The sequence below is a fragment of the Ursus arctos genome, unplaced genomic scaffold (genome assembly GCF_023065955.2).
Source record: "Ursus arctos isolate Adak ecotype North America unplaced genomic scaffold, UrsArc2.0 scaffold_15, whole genome shotgun sequence".
In the NCBI taxonomy this organism is placed as follows: Eukaryota; Metazoa; Chordata; class Mammalia; order Carnivora; family Ursidae; genus Ursus; species Ursus arctos.
The window spans coordinates 1,028,367-1,044,164 of NW_026622819.1; the positions used below are offsets into that span (position 1 = coordinate 1,028,367).

The 15,798-nt window shown below is 58.4% G+C and overlaps 1 protein-coding gene across 1 annotated transcript in view; it reads right to left on the bottom strand.

The window, feature by feature from the left end:
• Window positions 1-3,022: 3,022 nt before the first annotated feature.
• LPCAT1 (lysophosphatidylcholine acyltransferase 1) overlaps window positions 3,023-15,798 on the bottom strand; it is a 45,565-nt gene continuing 32,789 nt past the window's right edge. The window contains exons 9-14 of the mRNA XM_026506591.4: window positions 13,837-13,919; window positions 10,185-10,310; window positions 9,465-9,618; window positions 8,309-8,407; window positions 6,622-6,760; window positions 3,023-5,155 (exon numbers count right to left, since the gene is read on the bottom strand). Of these exons, the coding sequence (XP_026362376.3) occupies window positions 4,971-5,155; window positions 6,622-6,760; window positions 8,309-8,407; window positions 9,465-9,618; window positions 10,185-10,310; window positions 13,837-13,919 (786 nt within the window). The 3' untranslated portion in view covers window positions 3,023-4,970. The remainder of the gene's footprint in view (window positions 5,156-6,621; window positions 6,761-8,308; window positions 8,408-9,464; window positions 9,619-10,184; window positions 10,311-13,836; window positions 13,920-15,798) is intronic.

Below are 15,798 nucleotides of genomic sequence, written 5' to 3' on the forward strand. Positions count from 1 at the left end.
CATTTTCCTTGTGGCTTATTGAGTTTCTTGGATGTCTGAGTATAGATTTGGAAAAGTTCTGGCCACTGTTTTGTCAAGTCTTTTTTTTTTTTTTTTGCCATGACTTACGTTTTCTGGGACTCAGTCACACGTGATAGAACACGGAGCATCTCTTTCGGTCGGTTCTCCTTGTGGCTTGTGCTTCACTGGGAACCCACACCGCTGTTGCCTCACGGGTACTTTCCCTGAGGTGTCAGGGCTCTGGAACCTAGTCCAGGGCATGTCACGTGGGCTGGATGTCCACCACCCCTTCTCCCAGCCAGCCCGCGTGGGCTTAGAGACACTGCACAGAGTGGGGCTGGAGGCGGGGGTTGAGATGGAGCACGGTCAACAACGCAAGAGCACTGCAGGCCGAGGGGGGTCACACCGGACTCCCCCTCGACAGAAGCAGGTCCAGGACGCAGCCCCTGGGGTGGTGCCCTCCCCTGGGTGTCAGGATGGTGATGCTGGACCCCTCCTCACTGAAGGGGGTGTGTCCTCAATCAATACGCTTGTTCCGGGAATGGCTTTGTCTTCTTGCTCTCGGCAGTTCTGCCAGCACCATCTGCAGACTTAATGAGGGGTTCCTTCCCCACTGCCCATTGTGTATGACACCCGAAGGGCTGTGCTTTAGTGAAGGAAGCCTGCACTTGAGTCGCCGCACTGACCGAGGTCCCCCCGCCCAGAACAGCCAACCTTGCTGGACGGAGGAAGGACCGGTGATGCTGCCGCCCATGGGGGACTGCACCTGTAACCTGGGGTGTGTCCTAAGGGGTGGCGCCCCTGACAGCTGGCGTGCTTCGGGCGGCGGACCAGCACTCGTGCTGTCTCACAGCACAGCACACGTCCCTGACACGGGCAGAGATGGCTCTTCTGACACCCAGTAGTTACTGGGGGGCGGCTCATGCTCTTGGCTCCCTGGCAGTCCCTCCTCCGCAGGACAGATCTCCCCGTTGCCGAGTTCAGCTGCCATGTGGTTCCCTCTCGCCAGCGAACCGGGAGCAGGGCTGATGTGTTTCACTTCCGTGGAGACTCAGCACCCAGCACACGGCGGTCACTGCCCCGTCCTGGCCCGCCCTCGAAGAGGTGAGCAGTGGGTCTACCTGCTGCCCCGCATCAAGCGCCTCGCCCGCCTTACCAGGAGCCACTCTTGACAACTTGGGGTTCTTTTGCTTTACGATCATGGTTCCCAAGAACGGAACCTTCCTACGTGGGGACACGACTGGCCCCTTGCCCGGATGGTCGGCAGCTATGTGGGGCCGCTCCTGCTGCTGACCCACCAGGACGTGGAGAGTGTTAGGAAGCTGACGAATGCAGGACACGGTGCTGTCCTCTTTTTGGAGCCCGGTGGGTCCTCTGGGCACTTTCACCACTAAGGTTGTGGCTAATAAAGGCTCCACATTCTCTGCAATAAAAATCCTCCAGAACCTTCACTTTCCGAGGGGCCGGCAGGAGCCAAGAGCGTGTGCAGCTGGGGTGGGGAAGGGAGTTGTGAGCACGGGCCCCAGCCCCACAGCAGGTACAAGGGGAGCTGGTGACAAGCGCGGGGACGACTGGCTGGCCCGCTGTGTGCGTGTGCTGTGCGCACACAAGAGCACACGCTGGGTTGTTGCCTGTTCACCCTCCCCCCCGTGGCCTCTCCTGTAGTTTGTGTAGGAATACCGGGAGCGGGGACTGGTTAGCCCCGTAGCTCGGTTTCCATGTCGGGAAGCACTCTGGGCGGAGTGAGACTGCAGCAGCCTTAACGCTGCCCAGGGACGGACGTGGAGACCGAGGGATGGTACGTTTTCTGGGGGAGGTAAAAGCACCCACTGGGTGTGAGTCATGCGTGTAAGAGGCCGGGAACCCACAGAGAGGATGGGCAGTGCCCACCGTTGCGCTCAGAGCCCTGCTCCGCGAGCCAATGGCTGGGGTCTGACGCGCTCCTACGGGTGGGTTCTGGGGCCCCGGGTTGGACCAGCGCAAGCGGGGGCGTCGCAGGGGCGTGGCGGGGAGGGCGGGGATGCCTCTTCTGCTTCCGGTCTGATGGAACCTCCAGGAGCTTCCTCTTAACCGCGTGCACACATCCCAGGCAAGCCTGTTCCCACCCGGGACGCGGGCGAGCCGAGCTGACACAGAAGTCACGGCCAGCGGGGGACAGGCAAGCACCGTGGCCCCGAGCAGCGCACTGGGCCCGGAGCCCGCGGCGGCCTCCTTCCATCCGCCCTAGGGAGCAGGTCGGGCTCTGAATGTCCCTGCAACCATTCTCAGGCGATGCCCACTTACGATATGAAACAGGGCCACGCTTGCACGAAGGAAGCAGCACAATCTGCCGTGTCCCGGCTGAACGCCATTCCAGGGGCGCCTCTTCTCTGACCCGCCCCCGCCGGGGTCAGGCCACGTGTCCTCAGGACAGCCTGCTAGTCCGTGTGCTCGAGTGGGACCAGCACGTGCTATTCGATCCCTGGAGCGAGCGGCTGCTTGTTTTGTTTCCCTTAGTTTTGGGGTTGTGTGACTTTGACCCTGTTTCTTCGAATTCTGAGCCCTTCACTGCCTCGGTGAGAGAAACGAAAGCAGGATCCTGTCTTGTTCTGCTTGTGTGTTCCAGGCGTGTGTTTGATGGAGAAATTCTAGAAACCAACCCAGTACGCAGGCCAACAGCCGCACAAGTCTGAGCGCCTTAAAACGTCAGCACTGTCCCGACGACGCCGAACCGCTCCAGACCTTCCCTGAGTTCAAGAAAGGTTTTTCTACAGAATTTCAATTACTGTGTTTGCCAAACATGCTGGGCGAGATGCCGAGAAACCCCATCTTGATTGGTTCTCTGTCATGGCCTAAGAGATGCCTGCTGTTATCTTTCTTTCTTTTCTTTTTGACTTTATTTTTTTAAGTAGGCTCCACACCCAGCAGCGAGCCCAACTCGGGGCTCCCGACCCTGAGGTCAAGACCTGAGCTGAGATCAAGAGTGAGGCGCTTCCCTGACGGAGCCCCCCGGGCGCCCCTGCTGTCTGTCTAATAAAAAGCCACACAACACACGTCATTGTCAGGTGGGTACGACCATGTTTTATTCATTCCATTGGCAATGCAGAGCTGTTCCACGGCGCCCACCCTGGACTCCCGGTCCCCGTGGGGCCCCTTCTGCCCCCACCTCACACGAAGGGATTTCACTCCGAAACTATATACATTCACAGTTCTGAATGCCACTGACGTGAAGTCACTACGGAGAAGGTCAGGAGGAACAAACCTCCATTCCAAGTCTGCTTATCAGAGATTTTTTCCTGAAAATGCACAGCGGCATTTCATTCAAAAAGCCCTTCATCCACAGACGCAGAGGCGGGAGCCGAGCCAGGGTCCCTTCCCTCGGAATCTCGTTGATGTACCTCCTTCATTGGTCACGCGTACGTTCTCTAAAGATGAATTTTTATGCATTCTGCCGTTGAAGGTGGGTGACGGCGAGCTACGACGGCTGCGTCCGGGCTGCGAGCGTGCGGACCCCACACCACTGGCGCCCGGCCGGCCCTGCCTTGCTGGCGGGCGGAACGGAGGCTGGGCCTTCCCCTCGCTCCGGCCGCTGCTGGAAACGCACAGCGGGCACACCTCGGGAAGTCAGGAAATGTTTTTTCTGGCGGCCCTGGCGGTCGCTTTCTGTGGAGACGCCCAAGTGCAAAATCCAACCCCTTTAGAAATTCAGAAGAATTTCCTTCCCCAGGCAAACCCGAGGCTTTGCCACAGACCGGACTAGAAGCCGTGGTCCTTGTGCTTTAAGAGCGGACCTCTCACCGTGCAGGGAGGACGCGACGCCGGGGGCTGAGCTCAGCGCCAGGAGCGGCAACATCACCGCGTCCCTTTCCTGTGTGCGGACGCTCTGCTCCTCGCCTCTGACGCCACCGCGGCCCCAGCGCCTTCCCTGCGCCCTGGGTGCCGGCCTCGTGCCGCGGTGCGGGGAGGCCACGGGCAGGCGCCGTCACTGGACGCGCCGGGGCGCCAGCCAGCCTCCACCAGGCCCTGCCCGTCCGCCCGGGCGTCAGCCTCCAGGAGGCTCAGCAGACAGGCCAGGGCCGTCCCGCTGCGCCTCCCGCCTGACTCACGCACCTCGCCAGCGCCCGGCGGACCTGCGCTGTGCTGGAGTACGTTCCGTTACGCTGAACAGAAATACCAAGCTGGTAATGTTTATAAAAAAGAGGGGGATTTGGAAAGGATTAAAGAAGCAAAAAGGCGTCTGGGCCGGGTGCGTGTGGCGGACCCAGACGTGGAATGTACCTGGTAGAGAGAGGCCAGAAAGAGATTTAAGTCAAAGCCCCAGACAGCCTCGGATTCTATCAAAAAAGGGCCTATAAATAAATATCCTCTGGCCCTCAAAGGAAAAATGAAGTAGAAAACAATTTTTTCTTCTTTTTTAAAAATGCTGAATGCTTCCTGAAGTATCTAAATGAAGTTTATAAAATACTCATGAGTTTCCACAAATATAGAAATGTTTAAAAATCAGACCGTGCTCTGCCAAACGGTGATCCCACAGAGGTTGGCAGAGAATTTGTGCTGGAATCAAAACGCACGGGACACCTCTTGGTCTCACGCGTGTCGCGTGTGCATGTGAAGGCCCGTCTACCCGCGCAAGCCGCCAAGCACAGACTCCAGTGGAGACGTGAGGAAAGACCACGGGAAGTGAACCCGGGACAGTCCAGGTGACTCGGCCATAGCTGGGGCCCCAGCCCAGGTGTCGCGGGAGGGACAGCCCCCGGGGCCCACACAGCCTCGCGGCTCAGGCACAGGCCCGCCCTCACGCAGGGCTCTCCACAAAAGAACAGGGGCAGAACGACCCCGGGTGTCGCAGAACTCGGGCCCGAGGCCAGTACATGCACAGCACACGCGGGAGAGCGAGGCCCGGCCGTGTCACCGTGAACAGGCTCACGGCCAGGTGGAGGCGGGTGGTGACAGGGCCGCAGAGAGGCCTCATCTCTCCAGAACCTTCTGTCCTAGTCCAGTTTCTTACGGAACGGTTTCCTTCTAGCATCCGCGTTTTCAGGGCTGAAGTCCGCACAGAAGCCGTTGGGGGTTGGAGTGGGGGGCGTCTGTGCGCAGCTGTCCGAATGTGTCTGCTTGGGGTACAGGTACTCCTCTGCGAAGTTGGGGAACATTTCCGCAAACCTGCAGAAGTCAGCTGGAAAGACAGAGGCACTGGGTTACCAGGGGGCAGACGTCTGGAATCTGGGGGCTCCTGTCCCTGGGCCTGCATGGGCCACCACCTCACACCCTTCCAGTAGGGCTGGAATCCCCAGCGGAGAGGGGCAGGGAGAGGGAGCGGGTGGGGGAGGGAAGGGGTGGGGGGAGAAGGGCAGGAGGAGGAGGGAGGCAGAAGGGAGGGGAATGGGGAGGAGGAGAGGAAGGAGGGGAGGGGGCAGGATCTCCGTCGCACATAGCAGAGCTGGCCACTGTGTCCTTTTGGCTATTCTTGTTTGGGGGAAGTCTACAGAAAACACAATTTTGGATTCAGCGGTGTGTTCCCGGTACTCTGTATGCGTGAGGGAGACATGTTCATCAGAGGATCTGCTCTGGGGACAGGACAAAGTGTCACGGAGGACCTGATACTCCGCACGGCAGGTGCTGTCGAGGGATGCGGCCACGCTCTGGAGACCACGCGCACGTGCGTGGGAGACAGGCCACGGTCCGAGCTGGTCACAGGGCCCGAGTGGCTCAGAGCCTGTGCATCTCCCAACAGCCCCGGACCCAGTCCCGGGGTGCAGAGTGCCCTCCAAGAGCTGGGAGACACTCATGGGCCTGGTGTGGGGGACCACAGACCCCCAGGAACACCGCCCGGGCTCCTCCGGGGGACACAGAATGACTTACTGGAAAATGTCTGCAGTCGGTCAGTGCTCACTGTGAGCGACCCCCCCTCACCATCCGAACGCACCAGGACACAGGGTCTACTCTTCGTGCAGGAGGACACACACACACACACGCTAAATCAACAAGCACACTCGTGTCTGACATTTGGATGCAAACGTCCAAACAAGACATGAACAATGACCTTTCCTGAGCAAATGTCTACTTTTTTTTAGCGAGCATACATTCACTTCCAAATGTGCACACTGGCGGGCCCGCTGAGGGGGGCTGCCTTCCAGGGATCCTGCTGCCCCAGACCCCTTCCCCTCAGCCAGCAAGTGGGTTTCAGGTCTGAGTCCCTGAGGATCTTAGCTGTCCCAATTCATGTGGGTAAAAGTGATGAGCCCCCCCACCGCCCCCTGCGAGGTCACGCCCGCAGCGGTCAGTGCTGATGGGGCCAGCTCTTCGCTTCCACGGAGGACCCAGATCACGGACCCCCGTGGGCTGCCACGGCCCAGCCTCAGCACACACTGTCTACAGCCCCGGGGACGGCGTGGTCTGGGGTCCAAGCTTGGGCTTCTGATCTGGCTCTCGTCAACCCCACACAAATCAGACTCAAAATCCCCTAATAGTCCCTGCTGGGCTTGGGGGAGAATCTTCCTTCTGGGACCTTTGTGCTGCACAAGACAACACCGTGTCCTGGTGAGCACGCATGGGCACTGCTTCCACTTCGTCCCCGTGCCCCACCTCCTGGGCACACCCCCGTACAACGGGGCCCTCCTCCCCCGTGCCTGGGCCACTCACCGAATGTGATCCTCCCCGTCCCCTCCTGGTCGATGGCCTGGAAAAGGCTGGTCACACTGAGCTCTGCCACTCCTAAGGCAGTCTTGAGGATGCTGGACAGGGTGTCCTCATCGATGTCGCCATCCTGTGACCCGTACATCTGCAGGCAGAGCCCGGCGTCACCCCATGACCCCCCAACCGTGCAGGCGTCCCGTTTCTCCTGCTCACGGGGTTCCCAGCTCTCGAGCAGGCCCTGACCCCACCGGTTCAGAACAGCCAGAGCTCCGCTCACAAGCTGACCCCCACGGGGAACTGAGGTCTGTGTGCACAGCCTGCCCTCCCACTAGAGGGGGCTCCGGGCAGCAGTGTGTGTCCCCTGGGTCAGGGACGGAGCCGGCACCCTGGGCTTGCTGGCACACGTGGGGGCTCGTGGGCTTCTGCTCAATGACATGAACGAGCCGCCACCTTGCTTGACCTTTAGGACCTTTAGGAGGTGGTTGACCCATGGACCCTCTTTCCAACAGCTTCTGCTTTGGTTCCGGCATGGGACCGAGAGAAAGGCACCGAAGGATTAGTGCCATGAACCACGGTGTGGTCCCCCTGCTGGGAAAGGCTGTCCGCCCCTGTCAGGCAGGCCCAGCAGCATGGGCTTGGGGGGGGGGATTGTCATCCTCTCCTTGGCTCCCCCTCCTTCCGCAGCCCGGTAAGCCTGCCCCTCAGGCAGGAGCCTCGGTGATGCGGCCTGGAGAATAGTCAGCTCCATGTTCTGAGAGCAAGCCAAGCACGGCCATTATTCTCACACCAGACTCTACAAGCTGGCAGCAGAGAAGCTGCCCCAGGTTGGGGTCCATCAAAATGGGGTGTGCTGAAGGCAGGCGCAGCAGAGGGGCCACAAGCCAGGTGCAGGCCTAGGGTCCTCCGAGCTAGCCTGCTCAGGCTGGAAGAGGCAGGTCAGGCCCCCAAATATCAATGTCACCCAGTTAATTCTCATACAGGGCACTGTACACCGAGCGGGTTTCAGTCATGCTACGGGGAGGGTCTGCTGGGGTCATTCTCCAAGCAGTGAGAGACAAGCAGCTGCTTGGCTTACACATCAGGTTCTCATGAATCTGGCTAATGTGAGTTGCCCCCGCAAGAAGTACCCATTCTGAGACCTTGACAAACTGTTTCTAGGTGAATAATGCCAGCCCAGCTCTATCCTAGCTGACAGTGTCCTGGTGAAGCCAGTCAGGTGAATCTGCAGGTGAGCGGGGACCCCATTATGGGTATCTCCCAGACTCCCACAATCCCTGCAGCAGGGATGAATGGCTCGGCTCTGGGCAGGCAGCTCCTTCGCACCCTAAGTCAACGGGCTGATGAAGAGGTTGCGTTGGGAGAACTGACAGGTAGGGGGCTGCACAGGATGGATGTGTTACAGCACTTGGCGTGGGGCACCCGCCAGCCCTGTCCGGGGACCCTGGAACTCACGAAGACCCTACCCTGTGCTCTTCTTACGAATGTGCATTACAAACTGCAGGCAGAAACTGATCCGGGAGGTTTGGGGGCATTTGTACGAACAGTGGCTGATACGAGCTTCTGTGAAAATAGTAGTCAGGCGCAGAGTAAGTCTGCCCGTGTAAGAAGGGGCTGTGAAGATGTAGGACAGGCCTGGCGTGACCCCGGGTCTCACTGTCCCTACAAATTAAACTCACGTAAATGCCACACTTGCCTTGAACGCCAGCTGGATGGTGTCCAGAGTCTGGGCCGGCCGGCAGACGACAGACAGGGCAACCACGTACTCCCGAGGGTCCATCCTGCCGTCTCCGCTCTGGGAAAGAGACACGCCCTCAGGGGATAGCTCGGCCCCGGCCACAGGTGGGGGGAGCTGGGTCTGAACCCTCGTGCTGGATCTTATCGGCCTCCAGGAAATGAGTATTTTGGAAGAACATCCATAACCCACTGGCTTTTGCAAGGTGACCACACCACACACTGTTCAGGCCCTTATGAGTGACTTCCAGAGTCTAGGAGACCGGCGCCTGGAGCTTAAGCAAGCTCATGCCACATGATGGCCATCACCTGCTGAGGCTTTCCCTCGAGGAAAACCCCAGCACACACGCAGCAAGGGGCACGCTTGTGTTCTGAGAACCCAGTCGCTTGTGGCAGAGCAGTGAGCGTGCAGAAGGAAGGTGGGTCCGAGCTGCCGTGGCCTGAATGCCCAGGTCTGGCCGGCTGGACACTCACTGAGATCCACACAGCAGGTCCTCAGTGACCCTGGGGGTCAGCACGGACAGGCTGCTGCTTCCGACAAGCTGGCTATGGAGTGGGTGGGACGAGCCGGGGGGCCGACCCGAGGTGGAGCTGGGGCGGAGGGAGGCTCCCGGCAGCTGTCTCCCACCCCCCACGCCCTGCAGGGCCACCCATGTCCAGGGCTGCACTGGCAAACACGGACTCCTCGTCCAGACACGATGGGTGATTAGGAGCGTGGTGGGCGGAGGCGCGTGGAGCGCTGCACGGGGACAGTCCCCACGCACGGCGTGGAAGGCCGATGGTGACCCTGTATGCTGATGGTTGGGAAAGAGGCGCACTACCTAGAAATTCTGGATTTCCGGAGGAGGGCACACTTTGATATTATCAGGCTTTTTCGCAATCCCATTTAAAACCCCAAACTACAGGTTTATCAGCAAATGTTAACTTAAATGTCAAACTTCTACGTGCGTTTAAAAAGCACGGGAGAAAATACCCAAGTGACAGGGTGGGCTGGTCGGGCGAGGAGGGGCCATTTCCCCCTCTACTTCCCAAATCCCCAAACTGCTTCTAACGAAAACAATATGCATCGGAAAGCTGGAGGTTTTCCCACGAAACCCCTCCCAGGGCGATGGCCCCACCTCATCGAACAGGGAGAACATGTCCTCCAGGGTGTCTGAGACGGGGACGCCCAGGTACTCTGCAAACTCGGGGAGACCCAGCTTTCCTCCCCTCTGCATCTTGGCGCTTTCGGAATATTTATCCAGATCTTTCTCGAGTGTTTCTGGTTTTAACCTACACAGAAAAAGACGGAAACATAGTTTTCGTTAAAATCACAGAATGCTAAAAACAGGAGATTCACAGTAACGAGACTCAGCAAAGTATTAAAATTACTTCTAGAGCGAGCAGCAAGTCCATCACCAACAAAGGTGCTCTAATAACCTGAGGGCACACCATGTATTCTGCCGCAGTGTCTACACGGGAGTGACGCCCCGTTGGCTGTGTGGACGCCCCCGGGCGGGTGGGTGTGACCGCCGGTGGGGACCGCTGTGCTGAGCACCGAGGGCTGTGAGACACCTGTGCATGGACTAGACTCGATACTCGGAGAGCTCCCACAAAGCCCTGAGCACAAGCACCTTTATCTGCTTGAAGGCCCAGCTGGCCCTCAGTGCCCACTGCGATCTCCAGCTTGGTCACCAACAACGGCAGGGGTGGGAGCCCCTGGGAGGGCCTGACAGAAGCTTCTGGAAGCTTCCTTAGAAAAAGCATCTCGGCAGTGCTCTTCAGAACCCTCCCCGCTCCTCAGAGAACCCCGCTAGCGCTGAGGAAGGGGCTCGAGGAACAAAAAGCGCCACACTCACCCCAGGCCCCTCACCAGCCTGGCAAATTCTAGAAGGCAGGTGTCCGCAGGGAGACGGAGCTGTCCTTCCGCCAGGGCCAGCTGGCAGTCCTCAAATGTGTAGTCGGTTACGGAGATGCCCAGGGCCCTGCAAAGAGAGGGGGGCACCCCGGTCAAGCACCCCCAGAGCAGCGGAGCGAGGAGGACGGCTCAGGGTGACCAGGGAGAGAGCGAGTGGCATCCGAGTAACAGAAGCCCCACTCCCCCCTGCCCCGTGGCTCCCGACCAGGTTCATGCAGCAGTGGCACCCGTCCACGTCCCACTGAGACCCTGTGCGTCTGAGGCACACCGTGGCTCATGTGTGAGGACGTGCATTTGGGGTCGGTGACCCCTCCCTCTGGGGCCCATGAGGCTTATCTGCAAGTCATGGTTTTGCTGAGGTGTCTGTGTGCTAATTTTGTGGCCCCCATAAAACTTGTCTGAGTTAAGAATTTGCTATGAATACAGGTGGTGTCCAGGGTGGACGTGCACGCCATGGAAGGAACAAGCTTCCCAAGAACGTGGAAGGCTCCCGCGGAGCAGCCGTGGGAGATGGGCGGCTTCGCTCCCGAAAGCCCCGGTGAGTCTGCTCGGGGTGAAGAAAGAACTCCAGAAGCAGGAGGACCCGTCCAGCATCAGAACGAAGCCAACATCTACAACTTTTAAAAACTGGACTAAATCACACGAATCTGCGAAGCCGTGAGCCGAGCAGGTGACCTGTTCTCGAGCCCGCAGGGGCTCGTCACGCAGCCCTGAGTGGAGTTCTGTCCCTTCGGCTCCTGTGGGCCCAGCAAGGCCGTCTCCAGCCACTATAGCAGAGAAAGCCTCAGGAGACAGCAGAAGCCCTCCCTGCAGCCCGGGTTCCACGAGATAAAGCCGGGAAGGCCTCGTGGGGGGGGGGGGGGACACCCTGAAAACTCCCCCAGGTCTGGACACGTGGAAGAGGACAGGCTTCGTCTCCCCAGGCTGTTCACAGACAGGAGAAGCCATCTCCCCCGTCTGCTCTGTGTCCCTCCCTGTGAAGGGGCATCTGGGCAGGGCCCGTGCAGGACAGAAGGACGGCAAGGAAACTGGGGGAAGGAGGGGGGAGGCGATGGGGGTCCAAGCAGGGGCGCGTGGCCCCTATGGCTACAGCCCTTGCCCCAGGTGCTCGCCCCAGAGCCCTACGGGACCAGAGTTCTCACGCAAGCCCACGAAAGCCCCCTTCCACGCAGACACCTGTACCGGAAGCCACCAGGGGACAAGTACCCTGAACGCTGACACGCACAGAAAGACAACGTTTCAAGTCCACATCTGGCACTAAACATGAATGCTTACTAGTGGACCCCAAAGTCCAATTACGTGGAACCTGGGTCTCCCCCAAGCTTTGCGGTGAGCTGGGCATCACTGTGGTTTCCACCCTGCCAGGAAGCAAGTATGCAGCTGGTGCCTTCGAGGACACCACCCCACCGGGCGTCTAATTCGGAAGCTCAACTCGTCTTACGGGTGACCGGGGGCCGCTTTCATCAGGGCTGGAGGTGCCCCGAAGTCAGAGCTCAGCTGTTCTAAAGAACTGCATCAGATTTCATGGAAAATGACCTTCTTCTATTAAAGGAAACACAATGGTAGAAAATTTGCTAAGTATTTAAAACTAAGCCCCCTCCCCCAATAACCGAATGGGCTTTGAATCATCTCCAGAGTAGTTCCTCATTGCCATGACGATACCGTGCCATCGTGGCTAGGAGCAGGGGCTGCGAAGTCTTTCTTCCACAGCTATCACAATCCCCCCTGGCGAACTGAGGTATGAGCGTGTGGGGACAGAAACTAGGATTACCAGGAGCATCTTGGGTTATCCCGCAAGGAGGGAGCAGGCGTGCTCAGGGGCTGCCTGCGATGCTCACCAGGACCTGGCCCATTCTCAGTGGGTCTAAGGACCAGGAAGGCGACAACCCACTTCCACGTTTCTGGGTCCTCTCGTGGCAGCTGGGGCAGGGCGAGGCCCAGTGGCTTCTCTGCCCTTTTCCATTTGATGTATGATACTTCTCTTCTACTTACAGTATATGATATATATATATTTAAACACTATTAACTAATTTATTCGAATGTGAACTAAAAAAATTGACACCTAACCTGTCAGACCTTCGATTCCACGGAGATTATTTCTTTACCGAGAGGCTGAACACCCTGACTTCCCCCAAACTGAGAGTCAAGTGCACCCTGATGGCCAACTCTGCTCTCCACGCGTCCCGGCGCGGGATTCCACGAGCCAGCGGGAGATGAATTCTAGCGAGTGGGTGCCCGACTGGACCCTGTCCCTAGCGCCTACCTTCCTGAGGGGTGTGCGGACTGGACCCTGTCCCTAGCACCTACCTTCCTGAGGGGCGTGCGGACTGGACCCTGTCCCTAGCGCCTACCTTCCTGAGGCGCGTGCGGACTGGACCCTGTCCCTAGCGCCTACCTTCCTGAGGGGCGTGCGGACTGGACCCTGTCCCTAGCGCCTACCTTCCTGAGGGGCGTGCGGACTGGACCCTGTCCCTAGCGCCTACCTTCCTGAGGGGCGTGCGGACTGGACCCTGTCCCTAGCGCCTACCTTCCTGAGGCGCGTGCGGACTGGACCCTGTCCCTAGCGCCTACCTTCCTGAGGCGCGTGCGGACTGGACCCTGTCCCTAGCGCCTACCTTCCTGAGGGGCGTGCGGACTGGACCCTGTCCCTAGCGCCTACCTTCCTGAGGGGCGTGCGGACAAAGTCAACACCCCACAGGGTTTTAATTTACGTATGTTGAGGTTACGATTTTGCTTAGTACCATCTCACAGAATCCATGAACTCGGGGGTCTGATGTGCACACAGTGAGGGGATGGGGCTTGTGTCACACCTCGGTCATGCCAGCTCTGCCACAGCGCCTAGGAAAACCCCTCCAGGGCCACACGAACCTCCAGAGGGGACGCCCGTGGAGCCGTGGAGACCCCCTCCCTGCACCACGGTGGCCAAACGCAGTGAGGGCCCTGCTGCCTGGGAGCAGGAGAGGAGGAGAGAGAAGATGGGACATGGCGGGTGAGGGTGGGAAGACGCGCGGGGATGTCACCCCATCCAAGACAGCCGGGAACGGTGTGGAGTCAGGAAGCGAGAATCTTCCCAACAGCATGCACGCTCGTCGTGGAATTAGTCACGGTATCTTAGGAGATTAAGTGTCTAGTTCCCACACTGAATCTGGAAGACGGAGTAAGAACGCGGCAAACAGCACACGAGCAGATGAACATCGTGAAGATGGGCGGACAATCGGCCAGCCAGACCCCGCGGGCGTCCAGGCGCTGCTGCCCGTCGCCATCGGGGGCACAGAGCCGGCACCGTGGTGACTGGTTCCCGCCCACACGGGTGACACTCACGAATGAAGCCACGATGACGCAGATCCGGGAGCAGGACCCGGCAGAGCCCGGGGGCACACAGGGGCCGAGCGCTCCCTCTGTGCACACGCACGGTCAGCACTCCCTCATTCGCTTCTGCAAACACCCGTTTCCGAACGCCACTGACTGTGTCTTGTGCCATGAGAGAAGGAACCAGCCGTTGAACAGGCACCCTAACACTGCGAGGGCTCCCGGGGCGGGGGGGGGAGTCCAGCTGACTCCGGCTCTGCCACGGCAGGAAGGGGAGCACTCACTCGGCCATGACGCGTCGGACGTTGCTGGCGTACAACGCGGGGTCCTTCTTCTCCTCCTCCGAAGGGCTGTACACGGGGAGAAACTGGGCACAGAGAAGGCTGCGTTACTTTCACGCACATCACGAGCCCACCCAGCCACAGTTATGAGTTCGACACAATCGAGATCTATCAAAGCAGCTTCCGTTAGAACCACCTTCAAACTGGTCACAGTGTACGCGCACACAGACGCACGCATACGTGTGTGTGTGTGGACACAGCCCAGGATTTCTCAGGAGCGCCCGCTCCCCTGAGACAGGCGCCCCTGCTTGCCCGGGAACCCCGTGTTTCTAATTTCACACGGAAGCTGACTCTTCCGATGCAAAAGAAGGACGTGTGCTCCCCTTTCTAAAAGTCTCCGCCTGCGTTGGGGATAACACGACATTGTTTCCACACGAGAAAGAGACAACTAGATTTGACGTCCAGCGCATTCTGCGATTATCATGAATCACCCCATGAACGTGGGTCTTTGCGTGAGCGACGCTTACACAGCGTTTTAAGTAAGTCCCACAGTCCGCTGCCAAGTGCGCTGTGCGGAAAAGCCAACATCACTGAGCCCTTTTCCCTTCACACAGATCAGTAACAACACGGGGACACCCTGAAGCCCTATCAGTTCCCACCGTGTGATTCAGGCACCCCCCACGCCTGTGGGTACCACGCACCGCACTGGCACCTGCCAGCACAGCACGCGTGTGGACACGTGGGGTGAATTCAAAAAGTCACAGTTTCCCTTAAACTCTGAAAACTGTGGGGGCGCCTGGGTGGCTCAGTCAGTTAAGCATCTGCCTTTGGCTCAGGTCATGATCCCAGGGTCCTGGGATCAAGCCCCAGGTTGGGCTCCCTGCTCACTGGGAGCCTGCTTCTCCCTCTACCTGCCGCTCCCCCTGCTTGTGCTCTCTGACAAATAAATAAATAAAATTGCAAAAAAACCCCAACAACTCTGAAAACTGGAAATGCGGCCTGAAATAGGGAAGTGCACACGGGGGGGCGTCCTCCCCTGAGCCCTGCTGCAAAGCTGCTTCCCGGCCACCCGCAAACGAGCCCCATGTAACGTTCTAGGCAGACGGCCTGCCACCCTTGGACTCGGGCCAGGGACCGTTGGGCTCAGTGTGTTGTAATTAAGTGGCTTATGTTGTACAGAAGTGAAAAACCTGGAGCCTGGCTGAAATCCAGGCTCATTTGTAAATTCAGGGTAACTCCACAACTTTTATCAGAAGGTAGCAAATTGCCTCATTCAACCCTTTCCCCTGTGTTCGGGCTCCCTTTTCAGTGGCAGGGTAGCCGACGATTCCCTTTTTAAGAAAGGAGACTCTATTCCTCACCCACTTAGATAAAACGTACAGGCTACACGAAAGTGCTATTTATTAGCGGAGAGAATGGGTGTCACGGCTTCGGGACATCCAGCGAGCCGAAAGCTGGAGGCGGGCTACGTGATCTGACCGCGGATTGAACAGAGAATGACAGACGACAGCTCTGCCGTATCAATTCTGCAGCATCAGTGTCACGTAAAAATGCCGAAACATAATTTGTTGCACATGTGCCAATTTAAATGCCTTTAATTAAGCTACGCTAACCATAACAAAAGAAGCGTTTAACTTCCTTGTTGATTTTTAAAAACCCATCTGATTCTTGCAAAATCATGCAAGAGACACGATGTGACTAACGAAAAACCACTGGGAAGTACCCAAGGAGCAAAGAGAAGTGGGAAGACTTCAGAGCAAGACAGATGACACAGTGTCGTATCTGTACAGACAGCAACGTGAGACTGCGGAGCACCGTGTCCGTGTGGACACCGACGCTGGCTCTCCAGAGAGCCCACAGCACACTGCATCTGCAGACACGCACGTCCACACAAATAACATCATGTTGTCCTTGTACAGACGCCAACACAACACCACATCCGTGGGCACGACAGCGTTACACCAT